This window comes from Quercus lobata, chromosome 4 (genome assembly GCF_001633185.2).
Source record: "Quercus lobata isolate SW786 chromosome 4, ValleyOak3.0 Primary Assembly, whole genome shotgun sequence".
Classification (NCBI taxonomy): domain Eukaryota; kingdom Viridiplantae; phylum Streptophyta; class Magnoliopsida; order Fagales; family Fagaceae; genus Quercus; species Quercus lobata.
In genome coordinates, this window is record NC_044907.1 from 42357806 (window position 1) to 42371102 (window position 13297).

Below are 13297 nucleotides of genomic sequence, written 5' to 3' on the forward strand. Positions count from 1 at the left end.
ATTGCCTTCATAGAGGGAGGGATGAAAATCCCTATGGGTAGAGTTACTAAAGACTACCTTAGAGCTCATAGGTTGGCTCCCACTCAGTGTGCCCCTAATATGTTTAGGATCCTAGGCTCCGTAGATGCCCTTAATGAAAAGATGGGTTTAGGTTTGACCCACCACGATGTCAACTAGGTTTATAACCTTCACCATCTAAAGGGGCAGGGGTACTACTTGAAATCAAGGTATCCTGAGGTTAGGCTCATCCAATGCCTCCCCGAATCTAACAAAGGGCTGAACAAAGATTTTTTGATCGCGTCAAGGGAGTGGCATGATGGCATTCCTTGCCCGACGAGAGAGGGGCAACTAGGTGGGGTCTTAGGCTTAGGAAGATTATTTTAATTAACTTGTTCTCTTTTACCCGTTCGGTTCCTAATTCTAATAGCTCTTTGTTTCTTTGATGGTTTTACAGATAAACACGTTGCCGAGCCAAACTTAAATTTGGTCAACGAGGATAGCCTAGACAAAATCCTTAGGGCCGAGGTGTTTGTGAACATAGATGGTCAATTACGAGCGACTCATATGATCCTGGGATACAAGCCAATCTCGTCTAGCTTTCAGGTGCCTAAGTGTGTCATAAAGTCCAACGACCCCTGCCTTCATCGAATAAGCGTAGCTATCCCCGACTTTCTCCTCCCTAAAGGTGTTCCTACTCCAGGAGGCATGGTTATCACAGAGCCCGTATGTGTAGACATGCTCGCTACAGAGCCCATTTTTGAGGGTATACCAAAGGTATCTTTGCCACCATAACAGCCAATCGAAGCAGCCACCTCTTCTCGTCCCACTAACACAAAAGAAGAAGAAGTGGTTGAAGTACCTGATTCTGAGGACGAGTTTGAAGTTTTCAACCAAGCTTTGTCCCTGAAAACTACAATTCCTGATCTCCGCCCACCATTCTCACCAACACTTGACGAGATGGGGATTCAACGCAAACCAAAGTCTAGTCTGTTGGACTTGATTGAGTCCTAACCGAGGAGGGACACACCTGGGAAGGTAGCCTAGACTAAGCCTTTCACTCTCCCTCTTGCTTTGCCCCTCCAGCTTGGACTTGCCGACCTGAAAAGGAAAAGGGAGAGCAAAGGCAAGGAAGTGATGGACACTAGTAAATCCCACCCCTCTAAGAGGACGAGGCTCAGAGGGTGGCTAAGTAGGCCAAGGTGGGGCAGAGGGGAGCCTAGAGAAGAGGTGACATTCAGGTCGAGCCTTCAGCTTGGCTTCCCACGCCGATGCTAGATGGGGCCCCTCTACTAGCCGATGCCTCCATTAAGGACTTCCAAGGAGGAAAAGCTGGCTATATGGCCGATGCGGTAGAGCAGGCTCTACTACTCCTCAGTGACATGGCCGAGCTGTGGTCCATGAGGAGGCATGAGGTTTTCCTTAGCCTCAAGAGATATCGAGCCATGGTATGACTTAGCCCTTTTTTCTTCTCTCTAATCACTTTCCTCATTTTATTTTTCTAATCTTTCTTTCTTTCCTTGGTAGGCTGTTCAAGCCTCCTTCCGGGTAGAGGAGATGACCAATTATTGCCATCGGCAAATGAAGTAGAAGGAAGGGAGGCGTAATGCTACCGTGGAGGCCTTTAACGTGGCCGAGAGGAGCATCCAAGAGCTCAAAAAGAGGTTGCAGGAGGAGGAGAATGAGAGAAAATATGCAGTAGCTGCTCTTGAGAATACTAAGAAGCAAGCTGAAAGCCAGAGGCTGCTGCTTCGCAATGCTGAGGATCAACTAGTTGCCTCCAAAACTCAAATTGTTGCACTGAAGAAGAAATTGGAGGAGGTCGAGAAGGCCAAAGCTCTAGCTGAGAATGCCAAAGAGGAGACAGAGAAAACCAAGGAGGAAACAAAGCAGCATGGCTACGATGTTGGGGTGGCCGAGACTGAGGACGCCCTTAGGGCCGAGGTCTCTGCTGTATGTAGGACTTATTGTGCCCTGGTATGGGATGAAACCCTCAACCAAGCTGGGGTTGAGGCCTTTTCCGTGCTCAGGAAAGCAGAAAGTGTCTATTACCCCCCAGCCATACGCCATTCAAGTCGTTTGGACTCTAAGGTCGACCCAGCATCCTCGAAGGCAGGTGAAATATGAGGCAGCCCACCCAAAGCTCCTCCTGCAACCAACACTTCTTCAAAGGTGGTAGAGCAGGCCGAGGACACTACTAAAGCAGGGGATGTCAATAAAGAAGTTGTCTAAGGTGCTAACCTACCTTCAATCGCTCCAAAAGATCTTTCTATGGAAAAAGAAACTTCTCAAAACATGGAGCTGGTGTTGGCAACTCTCGCCATACCCCCAAAAGAGGATCCCAAAGACAAGGCCCAGGTGTCCACCATGGCAGCAGATACCCAACCTCCCAAGAATCCAAAAGAAAAACTTGTAATAAAAATGAAGTAATAGGTTGCACTTTTTTTTTTTTTTTAACAATTTGTAATCAACTTGCCTCTTTGTATTTGGTTTGCCTCATTTTAAGGCTTTTATTAATGAATGTTATGGGTATTTTCTCTCTTCTTGTGATTCGCACATTGAAGTTGATATGATTTCCTTCTTATCTAACACTTAATGAACATAGTAATGAGGTAAAGCTTCTCCCACTAATCTACTTAAGTAATAAAAAATTTATCCCACTTCATACAATTAGCAGCAAAAATAAGTGAACTTTACTAAGCCACCATCTTGGTAAGGTATAATTTCAACTTCAAGAACATATACAGTAATATAACTTGTATACAGGTTTAAATTTACTCTGCTCCTTGCTTATTGGTGATTTTAAAGGAGCAAAAGGATAATCAACTCTTGAACAAATACAAGTAAGCCTATAAATATTTTAAGAGACGCTTATGAGCATCCACTTGAGTTTGTTACCACCATGAAGATCTTTGTTGTTTAGAGAAGTTGATCACATTTAACATTCTGGTAATTAATAAGAGATACTTGTTTTACCTTAAGTATGTGGGATGAACTGAGGCTTTGCTTGGACATTTGTCAAAAATGATAGGAAGTATTGGTGATTAAGAGACAATGATTTATCCAAAGCACGTAGTCCGAGGAGCTAGGCATAGTTAAGGTTCTGTTTGATACTTAGATAGATGTCAAGGAGTATTAATTTTCCCAAAACATATGGTCTGAGGATCCAGGCATAACTAAGGTTCTGTTTAATACCTAGAACAGTGATTAAAAGATATCAATTTACCCAAGGTATGTGTTCCGAGGAGCCAGGCATGACCAAGGTTCTGTTTGATAATTAGATAGATGTCAAGGAGTATTAATTTTCCCAAAGCATGTGGTTCGAGGATCTAAAAAAAGCTAAGGTTCTGTTTAATTCCTAGAACAGTAATTAAAAGATATCAATTTCGCCAAGATATGTAGTCCGAGGAGCCAGACATGACAAATGTTCTGTTTGATACTTAGACAGATGTCAAGGAGTACTAATTTTCCCAAAACATGTGGTCCGAGAAGCCAGACATAGTTAAAGTTCTATTTAATACTTAGATAGATGTTAAGGAGTATTAATTTTCTCAAAGCATGTGGTTCGGGGAGTCAGGCATAGCTAAGATTCTGTTTAATACTTGGATAGATGTCAGGGAGTATTAATTTTCCCAAAGCATATAGTCCAAGGAGCCACGCATAGCTAAGGTTCTGTTTAATACTTAGATAAATGTCAGGGAATATTAATTTTCCCAAAGCATGTGGTCCGAAGAGCCAGGCATAACTAATGTTCTATTTAATACTTAGGACAGTGATTAAAGGATATCAATTTACCCAAGGTATGTGGTTCAAGGAGCCAAATATGACCAAGATTCTATTTGATACTTAGATAGATTGCAAAAATGCATGACATGTAACATAATAAACCCAAATAGGGGGAAGAAAACTTTCATTAATAATAATATCTTCTAAGATTATGTACATTCCAGGGACGTGGTACAGCCTTTTCCTTTAGATCCTTAAGATAATACGTACCTATTCTGGTCACCAAGGTGATACGATATGACCCTTCCCAGTTAGGACCCAATTTTCCCCATGCTGGGTTCTTTGTAGTTCCTATAACCTTTCTTAAAACCAAGTCTCGAACTGTTAGTGGTCTTAACTTCACGTTGACATCATACCCCTACTTGAGCTTATGTTGGTAGTAGGCCAATTGGGCCAAGCATTTTCTCTACACTCTTCAATTAAGTCCAAGCTTTTCTCCAATAGCTCATCGTTGCTGCTCAGAGTAAAAGAATTTGTTCTCAGCATAGGAAATCCAATTTCCAAAGGAATAACAACCTTGGCCCCATAAGTCATTGAAAAGGGCATCTTCCTAGTGGACCTACGAGGGGTAGTCCGGTATGTCCAAAGGATGTGTGGTAACTCTTCCACCCACTTTCCCTTTGCGTTGTCCAATCTCTTTTTAAGTCCACTTATTATGACCTTATTGACAGCCTCGGCCTGTCCATTCCTTTGTGGATAGGCCGGAGTGGAATACCTGTTCTTTATTCCCAGATCACAAAAGTATCTTCTGAAGGTTTTACTATCAAATTGAAGTCCATTGTTCGAGATGAGGGTGTGGGGGATTCCAAATCGTGTGACAATTTTTTTCCAGACAAACCTTTTGGCATCCATGTCCTTGATATTTGCCAGTGGTTCAGTTTCAACCCACTTGGTAAAGTAGTCTATGCCGACCAACAAATACCTCTTATTCCTTGCTGCCTTTGGGAAAAGGCCTATAATATCCAACCCTCATTAAGCAAAAGGCCAAGGGTTGGATAGAGGATTGAAGACTTCTCCTAATTGATGGATATTTGGCGCAAATCTTTGGCATTGGTCACACTTCTTTATATATTCCTGTGCTTCTTTCTGCATATTCAACCACTAATAACCTTGTGTGAGGGCCCTGTAAGATAAAGATCTGCTCCCGTGTGGTTTCCACAAATCTTTTCATGTAATTCTTCCAGGAGCAGCTCAACTGCTTCAGAGTGTATGCATAGCAAGTATGGGCCAGAGAATGATCTTTTATACAACTTTTGGTCTACGAACAGCCAAAACCGAGGAGCTTTTCTTCGTATCTTGTCGGCCTTAGACTTACTTTCAGGTAGGACATCTTCTTTAAGGAATAGCGCAATAGGGTCCATCCATCTAGGTCCTACCCTTATTTGGTGAACATGAACCACATTCCTTCCCACGTTAGAGGGTTTGCACATGTCTTCCACAAGGATTACCTGAGGTAAGCTTTGTATTGAGGAGGTTGCTAGTATGGTGAGAGAGTCCACATGTGCATTTCTACTTCTAGGAACTTGTGATAAAATAAAAGACTCAAATTTAGACTGTAAGTGTCTAATCTGGTTCAAATATTCCTACATTCTAGGATCTCTTACTTCCAGCTCTCTCTACTTGGCCTACAACTAGCCTTGAGTTAGAGAATATCTCCATTGCTTTTCCACCCATTTTTTGAACCATGGTCATCCTTACCAACAGAGTTTTGTACTCGGCCTCATTATTTGTAGCCGAGAATCCCAATCTCAAGGATTTCTCAATTGTGATTTTTTTTTGGGGATACCAGAACTAGCCCCACCCTAGATCCTCTGTGATTAGCCGCACCATCAACGTAGACCTTTCAGGACAAGGGCTCTTGGAAGGAGATTATACCAACTGATTTTCCATCCATGTTTTGCTCTCTTAATCTATCTTCTGATGGGGTCTTGGCAAACTCAGCCACCAGATCGGCGAGGACCTGACCCTTGACAAAGGTGCGAGGCATATATTTGATATCAAAAGCCCCTAGGATCGTACCCCATTTTGCAATTCTCCCAGTGTAGTCAGCACTCTGAAGTAGAGATTTGAGCGGAAGCTGGGTCAAAACAACGACCATGTGTGATTGGAAATAATGGGGGAGCTTACGTGTACCATGCATCACTGCTAGAATGGTCTTCTCAAGTGGTAAGTATCGGACCTCAGCTTCATGTAGTGACTTGCTCACATAATACACCACTATGAACCCGTATTAGCACCAAACCCACCGCGTGGGAGGCCACCGCGATGTAGGCAAACAAAACCTCATCCATCTCAGGTCTGGACATGATGGGTGGTCGAGATAGATATTCTTTCAATTGTTGGAAAGCCAGGACATACTCCTCGGTCCACTCAAACCCCTTCTACTTGTTCAACAATTGAAAGAAAGGTCTACACCTGTCTGCTAACCGAAAGATGAATCGATTTAGAGCAGCGGTCATACCTGTAAGCTTCTGGACCTCTTTGGAATTCCAAGGTGGTTGCAGATTTTTGATCGTCTTGATCTGATTGGAATTGACTTCTATTCCGCGGTGTGTGACCATGTAGCCTAAGAACTTCCCGGATCCGATGCCAAAAGAACACTTGGAAGCATTAAATCGTAGCTTATGTTTCCTTAAGATAGTAAAGATATTTCCAAGTTCATTAACATGCTCAGACTCTGCCTTGCTCTTTACCACCATATCATCGATATAAATTTCAATATTTTTTCCTAACTGTGGCTCAAACATCCTAGTCATCATCCTCTGGTAGGTAGCCCCTGCATTCTTCAAACCAAAGGGCATCACCTTGTAATGGTAATTTCCAATAGGAGTAACAAAAGTTGTCCTCTCTTGGTCATCCAAAGTTAAAGGTATCTGATAGTACCCTTGAAAGGCATCCAAAAAACTCATCCAAGGATGGCCTACCGTTGCGTCCACCAGCTGGTCAATCTGAGGCATAGGGAAAGGGTCTTTTGAGCAGGCTTTGTTCAAGTTTGTGAAATCTACATATATGCACCATTTCCTAGTCTTCTTCTTTACCACTACGGTGTTAGCCAGCTATTCAGGGTAAAAAACCTCTTTAATAGCCCCTCCCTACTTAAGTTTCATCACCTCGTCCTTGACAGCATCAGAGTGTTCCTTGGATGAACGTTGAGATGGTTGCTTCCTAGGGATAACAGATGGATTGACATTCAGATGATGGCAAATGAAGCTCGGATCCACCCCTGGAGCTTAGTAAGCATTCCAAGCAAATATATCAACGTTCCTTTTGAGAAGTACCACCAACTCCTCTTTCTTCTGAGGTGGTAGCTGAGCTCCAACCTAAAAAAACTTTTCCGGATCATCACCTACGACAAATTTCTCTAAATCCTCACATTTGGCCTCCTCAACTGACCCCTTTGCAGGTAATTCAAGAGACTTTGGCTGCTATAAGCCTTCCTTAACCGAGGCTGAGGACTCAGTTGTTGGTTGATGCAAAATTGCAGATACGAGGCACTGCCTAGCCATGGATTGGTTCCCTACCAGCTCCTCAATCCGCTCTCCTGACAGATACTTCACCTTCTGATGCAGAGTTGAAGAAATAGCACCCAGGGTATGAAGCCAAGGTCTGGCCACAATGGCCATGTAGGGGGAGTATGCATCCACCACTATGAAGTCCACTTTCATTACCTTTGAGCCAGCCTGTACAGGCAACCTAATCTGGCCCTTTGGGGTAACAAGCTTTCCATCAAAACTTACCAGAGGTGAATCGTAGGCTGTCAGGTCTTCAGGTTTTAAGTTCAGTCCTTTGTACAAGTCAGGGTACATGATCTCTACGCAACTACCCTGGTCCACCATTACCCTTTTCACATCATACCCCCTATTCTGAGGGTGACCACTAAAGCATCATCATGTGGTTGGATGGTTCCAATCTTGTCTTCACCCGAGAAACTCAACGAAGGTCAAATTTCTAGTCTAGCTCTCTTCGGCTCAGAGTTGGAGTCCTCGGTTGGTGATCTAGCTACAGACATCACCTTGGAAAGGCGAGAACCAGTTCTCCCAGGTGCAGCAAAAATGACATTGATCGTACCTAATGGGGCCTTAGAGGAGCATTCCCCTAAGCCCCTGTCCTTGACTGGTCTCCTTATCTGTTGGGTCAATATAGAAATTGTTGCAACCTCCCCTCTTTGACCACTTGCTCCAGATGGTTCCACAACGTTCGGCAGTCCTTGGTGGTATGTCCCCGCTCTTGGTGGTACAGGCAATGAAGGCTTTGGTTGCACCTCAATGGGTCTCCACTTATCTTATTCAGCCATCTGAAGTATGGTTCATTCTTGATCTTCTCTAAAACTTGATACACCAGTTCTCTGAATACAGTGTTCACCATTTGAGGAGTTGCCGGCTTAGATTGCCCAGCAAAATCATTTCGGGTTCTATTATTGTGGTAGCGATCTGACCTGAAATCCCTCCCTTCCTGAGGGATAACCTTGCCATTTCCCTTGCCTTGTTACTAGTCCTCTTCAACCCTCTTGTACTTGTCAATTCGATCCATGAGCTGATATACACCTGTAACAGGTTTCCCAGTTAAAGATTTCCTTAAGCCATGCTTGGCAGGTAAGCCGAGCTTGAATGTGCTAATGGCTACATTGTCAAAATCACCATCTAACTCGTTGAACATCTCCCAATATCTATATGAATATGTTTTCAGGGTTTCTCCCTCTCTTATGGACAAAGAAAACAAGGAAGCTAAGGGCCGAGGAACCTTGCTGCATGTAATAAAGCGGGATCCAAACGCCTGAGTGAGTTCCTTGAAGGAATCAATAGGACCTGCCCTCAGACCATCAAACCACCTTATCGCCATAGGACCCAAATTGTATGGGAATACTTAGCACATCAAGGCCTCGTTCTTGGAGTGCACATCCATTCTTTGATTGAAGTGGCTGACATGCTCCACATGGATTGTTCTACCATTGTACATAGTGAATGTGGGTTGAGTGAACCACCAAGGAAGTCTCCCTTCCTCAATCCAACACGAGAAAGGTGACTTGGAAATTTGGTTGAGTGCTTTACTCATAGCGCCGTTTCCCAGGCCTACCGAGGACGAATTTATGTTTCTGCGTTTATGATGATAGTCCTCATCAAATGAGAAAGACTCGCTAGGAGGAGTCCTTGATCTGTGCCTATAGCTACGATCCTTTTCACCATCAGAAGAGAAGTCAGAATGAGATGGAGCTCGCTTTCGCCGTTCATGGCGCAAGCTCCTCTTCAGGTGATTAATCTCCTTTTGCATGTTTCTGGCATTCTCATCATGAGAGACGTGGCTTTTACCCTGAGATTGACTTTTATTGGTGTGGGTAGTATGTACACTTCCCTTTCGGTCTCTCCTTCACTCAAGTTCACGGAAATGATCTTGATGTTAAGACCCCATGGATTCTGCTTGGTTTGAGCCTGAACCTACCATAATTTTTTTTTTTTTTTTGAGAAACATTGAACCTACCATAATTGAACGTCAAACTCACTATCACACCAGTATTCCCCACAGATGGCGCCAATTGTATGGATTTAATTTATGATCCTAGCCCAAGCTATGAATGGACTTAGGCCCAAAAACCCCAAAACAATGAATTTGTAGAGAAATGGGTTGGAAAACTGGGATCTAATGAATTAGACTAACTAGAAAATAGGTTTAAAGGAGAAGAAGATGTGAATGAGCAGGTTTGTAATGAAGAAAATCGTCTGCGACAAAGTTCGAGGAGATCTATTCTTATGTATTTCTTTCAAGTTTGATTACAAAGTCAGTTCTAGATGCTACAGTAATTTTCCCTCTCCTTTCTCCTCCCCCTGTCTCACTCACTCTTTCTTCTTTTATACTATTTTTCCTTTTCATCTCCACCTTTCATGTGCATGCCAGACGGGCGGTGTGAATACTTGTCCCATCAACACTCCCCATAAGTCCTTATGTAGTAGCTATAAGGCTAAAATCCACTATTCAGGCATCACCTCCACATTAATGCGGCCAAAGAGTTAGTTATAGTGCATTTAATGTGGAGGCAGCAGCTTTCTCCTAAGATATTTTTAGGACTTCTCCCAATCTGATCTCACTGCAATACATATCTGCACCTACGGGACCTCTTGGAATGTTACCTAGGACGACTGATAACCCCTTCAGTCCTCAGCATTGGTTAGTTGAGGATGTGCTTATCCTCGGCCCACCCCTTGAACTGTAATGACCAAAACTGATCTCTCTACTTACTATCGCAGTCTCTTCTGACAAAGATATCTCATCTTCAGATAAACCCTCTTCCTCGGATTGGGTCACAGACCCAATATATAAACAGATAAAGAAGCTCTGGGCCCAACATCCCTACATTTTTTTTTATATGAATATGAATATGATTATATAACCAAAGGAGATGTAGTTCAAATGATATAAAGGAAGCAGGATTTCAATTTCCAAATATTTTTACATTTGTGGAAAGTGGAAGCCCTTCCCCTCCAAATTTTCTTAATTTAAAAAATAAAAAATAAAAAAATTGGTTTGAGTATTTATTTATTTATTTTTATTTTTAAGAATGGTTTGAGTATATAGTTCCTCTACTCTAGTCCAAACATGTAGGATAGCACCAAAAAGGTAACAACAAACACTAGCTTGTTGTCTTTTGACATTGAAATTGAACTCCCCGACCTTTCTCTCTGTCCACAAATTAGCTATTCATATACCCTTTCCAGTTCACCAAGCCATTCATATATTCATTTCCTCTAAATAATTATAAGAGTAGAGAGAGAGAGAGAGATATGAAGCCTAAAGCGGTAGTTGTGGGAGGAAGCATAGCAGGAGTGTCATGTGCACACACACTAATCTTAGCTGGGTGGGATGTTGTTGTGCTTGAGAAAACTTGCGAACCCATTAAGGGAAGTCCCACCGGAGCTGGACTCGGGCTCGACCCTCTGGCCCAGAGACTCATTCAGTCGTGGCTTGATGATCCAGAGCTTCTCTACTCTTCCACTTTGCCACTCACTATAGACATGGTACTCAAGTCTATTTTTGTTTTACCCCTGCTACTTTGCTATCTATAGTTGACATGCTATAAACAAAGGAAAAGAAAAATCAATACATGATTCCCATTCTTGTTTCAGATAACTCGCAGAATTTCATTTATATGAATCAACGTTACTAAGTACAAACTTTGATTAATTAATAATAAAATCTCCCTAAGAACAATAGTTTGATTCTGACTTTGAGGCAATCCATTTTGACTTTAGGCAATATTCTGATAATTTTCTTATTACTTTTATTATTATTTTTTGAACGGCCATGATCACAAACAGTTACTTAATTCTCCCGCCATCTTTTGATTCTTTAGCTTCGCTTTAGAATAAACTTATCACGTTTTAATGAGTTTTGATATAAGAATGTTCTCACTTGAAAAATTACAGACAACTAAAGGGCTTCAAAATCAAAATGCAGTTAGTTCCCGTGCCAACATAACCTTACAGATTTTTGTTTGCAAACAGAACCAAGCAACAGATAGTGAGAAGAAGGTCAGCTGGACATTGACAAGAGATGACAACTTCAATTTCAGAGCAGCTCATTGGGCTGATCTCCATGGCCTTCTTTACAATGCATTGCCCCCAAACATACTTTTATGGGGTCACCTTTTTCTCTCTTTCTGCATTTTTGAGGACAAGACATCTGTCAAGATTAAGGCTAAGGTTCTACAAACTGATGAGGAAATCGAAATAGTGGGTAATTTACTTGTTGCAGCAGATGGGAGCCTCTCTTCTATCCGCCAGAGTTTTCTTCCTGGCCTTAAATTGAGGTTTCTAACTAAAAACAAATGAAAATTTGCTTCTTTATTTGTTTCCTTATATCTTGCTTATGAATTTGAAGTTTTTCATTAAAATATTCCTTTGAAGGTATTCGGGTTATTGTGCATGGAGAGGGGTTTTTGATTTTTCAGGAAATGAAAATTCAGAAACTGTTGTGGACATCCGTAGTTCATATCCTGAACTGGGAAAGTGTTTGTACTTCGACTTAGGTTCTGAGACTCACAGTGTGTTTTATGAGCTTCCGAACAAAAGGCTTAATTGGATTTGGTATGTCAACCAACCTGAGCCTGAACTCAAGGTGATTTCTCAGTTTCATTCCATTTGTTACATCCAATTCTATATAAACTGCAAATTTTCTTTCGTGTTTAGTGATAGAAGATTCATTGTATGGTTTAGTGGCTTTATAAGAATAGAGGCATAGAAGCTGAAAAAGCAAGGCTAATATTCATGGGTAAGGGCAGGCATTCATTTAGGCACATATAGGACACATGGTTAAATAGTTGTTAAGATGCTGTTCATCCCATGACATAGCAGCTTGATAAATTTTAGTCTTAAACCATTCAAACCAAAAAAGAAGAAGATAGATATATGAAAACACAATGTTAAATTTCTTTGGCTTTGAGACTTTTTGGTGCTGTCAACTAGAGCTGATATATTAATTAAAATATATTTAGAGAAACTCAGTAACCATGAAAGTAAGAAGTGAGATGATCCAGAAGATGCATCGAGAAGCAGAGAAGGTTTGGATTCCTGAATTCGTGAGAGTCATTCAAGAAACAAAGGATCCCTTTTTGAATTTGATATATGATACCGATCCCTTGGAACAAGTCTTTTGGGACAATGTGGTATTAGTTGGAGATGCAGCTCACCCCACAACTCCTCACGGTACAAGAAGCACAAACATGTCAGTGTTGGATGCAGCAGTTTTAGGTAAATGCCTTGAAAAGAATGGAGTAGAAAATTTACAAGCAGCGCTAAGAGAATATCAGACCACTCGGCTTCCGGTTGTTTCCAAGCAAGTTCTGCATGCTAGGAGAATGGGTCGCATAAAACAAGGTTTAGTTCTTCCTGACCATGAGGCTTTTGATCCAAAGAATTCTAGATCAGAGGATTATCAAGAGGTACAGCAGAAGAACATGCCTTTCTTTGATGATGTTCCTTTACTGTTAGTATGATGTCCTTCTCTATTTACTTGGAATTAACAGCATATCTCTGCAACTGAAAATGGCATAGGGTTACTGTTCTTGTAATTCTTTGCTCATCATTTCACAGTAGCTATACATCAGATCTAGCTTTTGGCTGGAATTCCCTTGTTTGTATAGTATGATGCTATCTATTGACCCAAAAAGAATCCCTGATTTTGAAGAACACACAATCAGTTTTTTCTGCTTTGCATTGCAATTGAAACAAATTTCTCCACTACTATCAGTAGTCGCTAAAGTCTCCACGTTAATGCTTCATCAGCTTGTTGGTCAACAAAATCTTATGGTTTGCATGATTAGGCACCAATTTGATTGTTATCCTGCAAATTAATGAATAATGGTGGTGAAAAGTATGAAATGGCCTAAGTAGTTGATATGATTATGGTGTTTTATAAAATGGTGGAATAAACAGGGTTTCTTTCTTGATAATGCATTAGTAATGACATGATTTTGTGGTAGAATCTCTTTATATTCTTTGTATTTTCTTGATTTACAACTGCATTG

At 41.5% G+C, this 13297-nt stretch overlaps 2 protein-coding genes across 2 annotated transcripts; one reads left to right on the top strand and one right to left on the bottom strand.

The window, feature by feature from the left end:
• Positions 1-7208: 7208 nt before the first annotated feature.
• On the bottom strand, positions 7209-7619 carry LOC115985223. Its single transcript, XM_031108191.1, has one exon. The coding sequence runs from the start codon at positions 7617-7619 to the stop codon at positions 7209-7211; it is 411 nt and encodes a 136-aa protein (XP_030964051.1).
• Positions 7620-10373: 2754 nt separating this feature from the next.
• LOC115983739 (6-hydroxynicotinate 3-monooxygenase-like) lies at positions 10374-13019 on the top strand. Its single transcript, XM_031106506.1, has 4 exons — positions 10374-10790; positions 11277-11581; positions 11679-11889; positions 12266-13019. Exons 1-4 carry the CDS (start codon positions 10557-10559, stop codon positions 12764-12766), a joined length of 1251 nt encoding a protein of 416 aa, XP_030962366.1. The 5' UTR covers positions 10374-10556; the 3' UTR covers positions 12767-13019.
• The last annotated feature ends 278 nt before the right edge of the window (positions 13020-13297 follow it).